Source organism: Pseudocercospora fijiensis (genome assembly GCF_000340215.1).
Source record: "Pseudocercospora fijiensis CIRAD86 unplaced genomic scaffold MYCFIscaffold_4, whole genome shotgun sequence".
NCBI classification, from domain to species: Eukaryota; Fungi; Ascomycota; class Dothideomycetes; order Mycosphaerellales; family Mycosphaerellaceae; genus Pseudocercospora; species Pseudocercospora fijiensis.
Window position 1 is genome coordinate 4,443,977 of NW_006921535.1, and position 3,915 is coordinate 4,447,891.

Consider the following 3,915-nt stretch of genomic DNA (forward strand, 5'->3'; position numbering starts at 1 on the left):
AGATAGGGATTTGTAGTAGTATATGTGTCGTAAATAGTTAGCTTTATCTTTATTAGTAATAGTATTCTTTTTACTCTATATTAGTAATATTTTAATAATAGTACGACGTCTTAATACTACTAAGGTCTCTTTAGTAGTACTGTTATATTAGTAGCCTAGCTTTCGCTCTAGGCGAGGAGTATAATCGTTTCTTCGTTACTATATATATACTTATACCTTTAAATAAATAAAAATAGCCCTCCTTTCGGCCCTAGAAAATATAGGAGGGACTAGTAGGTTATAGGTAGAGAGATATATATAGGGAGCAAGTATTATATGCCTTATATCTAGTATATCTTAGATAACTACGAGGGGTCTACGTAGTACTATATACCTTTAAAGGGCGGTATTAGAAGTATTTATAAGAAAAGAAGATAAGTAACGAAGGCTATATTCGAGCGGGATAGGGTATTATTCTCGTATATATCTACCGCTATATTATTATCTATAGCCGTATATATACTACTATATATATCGTATAGTATAAAAGAAAGTAAAGTATATACCTATACTAAGCTAGATTTCCCTACTATAGTAGTAGAATATTATCTTATCTAAAACCGCCTAAATCTAGTTCTCTTCGTACGTATAGGGCGTTATTTTCGCGATAGGGCGACGTATACGCGTACTAGCGATATTACGGACTCGAGGTATTATTAGAAATTTAATAGATATACCTAGAAGCGACTAGGAAAGCGAAATAGTAGATATAGTAGCTATATAGTAATATTGTAGTGTAACTTGTCGGGAAAGTGGAAATTATAAGGTAGCTTGTAACCACCTCGAAGAGGTGGCGGCAGGGACGGAAGCTACGGAAGGGTAACAAAGTTCTTAACCAGTCTCCCACGCCTTCCACGCGCGACACGAACCCCCTTGAAGCTGCACTGGCACCTGGCACCTGGAACACCAACAGCCACGACACCAACTACGGCACCGGCACCGGCACCGGCACCTAACAAATCTCATCTCATTGCGTGTAGGATAATACGATATCATTGCGAGAATATGTGGTCTCCCGGTCCGGGCCAGCGTGAAAGATATGGCCACGACGCCAAGACATACAACATGTACTACTCACCGCGGAAGGCATCATGATATCGTGTGCTACTCTGCGCCGCCACGAAAATGCCTAGCTGCTTCTGGAAACCCACTTCCAACAACCCAGCTCACATCATTGTTGAAATTGCTGGGGTTATCAAAGTCTTCCGGTCCGCCATTCCTCGCGAGGTGTCCAACATCGTTGTAGTGTCTGATGAATCGTGTGGGGTAGTTCCAAGCCCTGAAAGAGTTTCCTTGACCATTCAATCCAGCCTGGTAGCAGAATGTCGCGTCCTCGCGCACCTGTTTCGATCCGTCGGGCGTGGCAAGTGCCAGACCGAATGCGACGCCTCTGATGAAAGAGCCCGGGGTGTCCTTGCTCTCAAAAGAGAGACACGCACTGTTGCCCAGACCAGCTCGGACGATCCACTGCGCGGCACCCTGGTTTGGGGAGGAAGAAGTGATGATCTGCACATTGACCGCGGAGCCTTGATGTGCGAGGTAGCGAGTGTTGGAGCCGGGAGTGGTTGCGCGGAGAGTCACGGTGGAGCCGACGTTGATGCCAGGTCCGCTGTTGGCCGATCCGGCAGCGTATTTTGCAGCGACTATGTTGGATTGCACTGAGTTCTCTGTAGCATCAGATGGGAATCCGGATGTCATGGCCCCCTCGTAGAAGGTTCCCTGTGCGCCGTTGGAGTTGTCGCCTCCGACCCCGAGAACTATAGATCCCTCTTTTGACATGGGCCTGTAGCCACCCACACTCGGTCGAGGTCCGTTGTAATACGTTGAGAGAGAGCCTGAAGCAGCATTGCCACCGCGAATAGCCCAATGCTTTGGCTCTCCCTTGACGATAGCGGTGAGAAACTGGTAGGTCAAAATTGGATCTCCTATGTTTTCAGCAGGCGAGACGCCCGAAAAGAGTCCATCCTCGAGATCAGCCATGATCCAAGGTCCTGCTCCAGCACCTTTGCCCCAGATAGTGCACGTGCCAAAGTAAATTGCCTCCATGTGACCCCTTCCTGTATCTTTATTACTCTTCTCTGCGTTGCCGTAGTCGAAGCAGCAGCGATCGTTGTCTAGAGCAAAGGTCAGTATGACGTGTTTCTGTCCCGGAGACCTTGGTATGCACATACAGTGAGTCCCGTCAAAGATGGCATAAATGCCCTGAGCAGCATCACCTGTGGCTACTCCCTGAGTGGCATCAATGCGGTAGCCAACACCTGGCGAGACGAAGACTCCATAAGCCTTCTGTCCATTCAGCGTCACTGGAGCGCCAATGGCGCTGGCAAGTTGATCGTAGCGGTTTGCTTCCGTCCCGTTAGCAGCTCCGCCTGGTGGTGCTTGTGTGAGGTGATTATTTCGACCAGACTGATCATAGATGACAGTGATCACACAGGTCGTGCTAGCACAGAATTCATCCTGGGCCGCAGCGTTGGCAACACCACCGGGGGAAAGAGGGGTGATGTCTGTAGTCTTCTTGTCGGAGCCACGTTGGACCTGGTAGAGTGCGCCATTAAAAGAGTTGTAGAGAGCTCTTGTCGTGCTGTGGGCCGCTACACACGGAGTGTTTCCTGAAGCGTAGATGTCGCAAGGTCCCGCAGCAGCAAGCGTGCTTGTAGCAATAAGGCTCAGAGCCAGTCGATAGCTGGACATTGAAGGCAAGACGTTGATAGTGCACGAGATTTCGTCCGCAGAGGTCTTGATTGAAAGCCTTCAAAGACCACGATTCGATGCATCTCGCTGGCAATGCTTATACTATTTATTCCAGCGAAGCGGAAGGCCAAAATACGGACACCTGCCAAAATCTCACGGACTTGCGACGAAGATAGTTCCAGTGTCACCGTCCGTTGGTGTTGCGCCAGGTGTGGCCCTGTTCCGTACTTGATCAGACTGGCCACTTTTGTTGGCATAATTTCCTCGATGCTAAACCGAGCCCCAGCTGGCCGACCGAGCCCTAGCGACCAATCAATGTCTCATCGATATACGTTAAAGACCTTCAAAACCTCGCTAATAGCGAGGACAGCAACGTTGGCCCTACGGCCCGCTCGAGTGCCGGCGACGCTTCGGAGGGCAAGCCTCCTACGCCGGTACGTCGCTCCTTACTTTAATAGACAGAGAGGAGTATTATTCGAAGCGTTATATAGAGTAAAGCTATTTTATACTAAAATCCTAAATTAAAAGTTCGGGTTATACTAGGGCTCGGTCGGCTAGCTAGGGCTCGGTTTAGAGTCTAGGGTATAATTTAGTTAAACAAGGCGTCCTTAGTCCTATCTCTATTTTAGCCTCTTACTATTTAGGCGTAAGGAGGGTTTCTAGTCGCGTAGTAGTCCGATATAGAATAGTTAGAAGGTAGAAGGTAGAAGGTAGAATATATTATATATAGGGGCGCGACTATTCGTAAAATAGCCCTAGCTAGAAGTCTTCTAGCTATAACGTACGGTTAGCCTTAGCGCACGCTGTTTCCCTAGTTAACTCGCTAACTTCGCAATGCTATAACTTTATAGATAAAGCTAGTATAAACTTGAAACTTAGTATAGTAAAAGTTTATAGAGTAAAGATAATGTATTATAGATATTATCTATAAACAGTCTCTATATCTTATAAAATGTACTTGTAGGCGGCTGCGCGTACCTATAATATACGAGCGAAGCTTTCGCACTCCGCCGAGCTAATAGGATAGCGCCGTCGTTAGCGTATTAATCACTTTTGTAAAGACTTTATTAATCGAGAAGGCAAGCTATTAGTATCTACAGAGCAACTTAGGCTAAACGGGCGTGTTAACAAACGTCGTACTAACTGTATAATCGCTATAAGCGATTACGATTATAAGCGGCAAGC

At 46.8% G+C, this 3,915-nt stretch overlaps 1 protein-coding gene across 1 annotated transcript; it reads right to left on the reverse strand.

Annotated features, from left to right (window-relative positions):
* Positions 1–1,143: 1,143 nt before the first annotated feature.
* On the reverse strand, positions 1,144–2,730 carry MYCFIDRAFT_38868 (glycoside hydrolase family 54 carbohydrate-binding module family 42 protein; the record flags this gene model as incomplete). The annotated part of the gene is made up of 2 exons (XM_007927590.1): positions 1,144–2,153; positions 2,211–2,730. 2 exons carry the CDS (start codon positions 2,728–2,730, stop codon positions 1,144–1,146), a joined length of 1,530 nt encoding a protein of 509 aa, XP_007925781.1.
* Between the last annotated feature and the right edge of the window lie 1,185 nt (positions 2,731–3,915).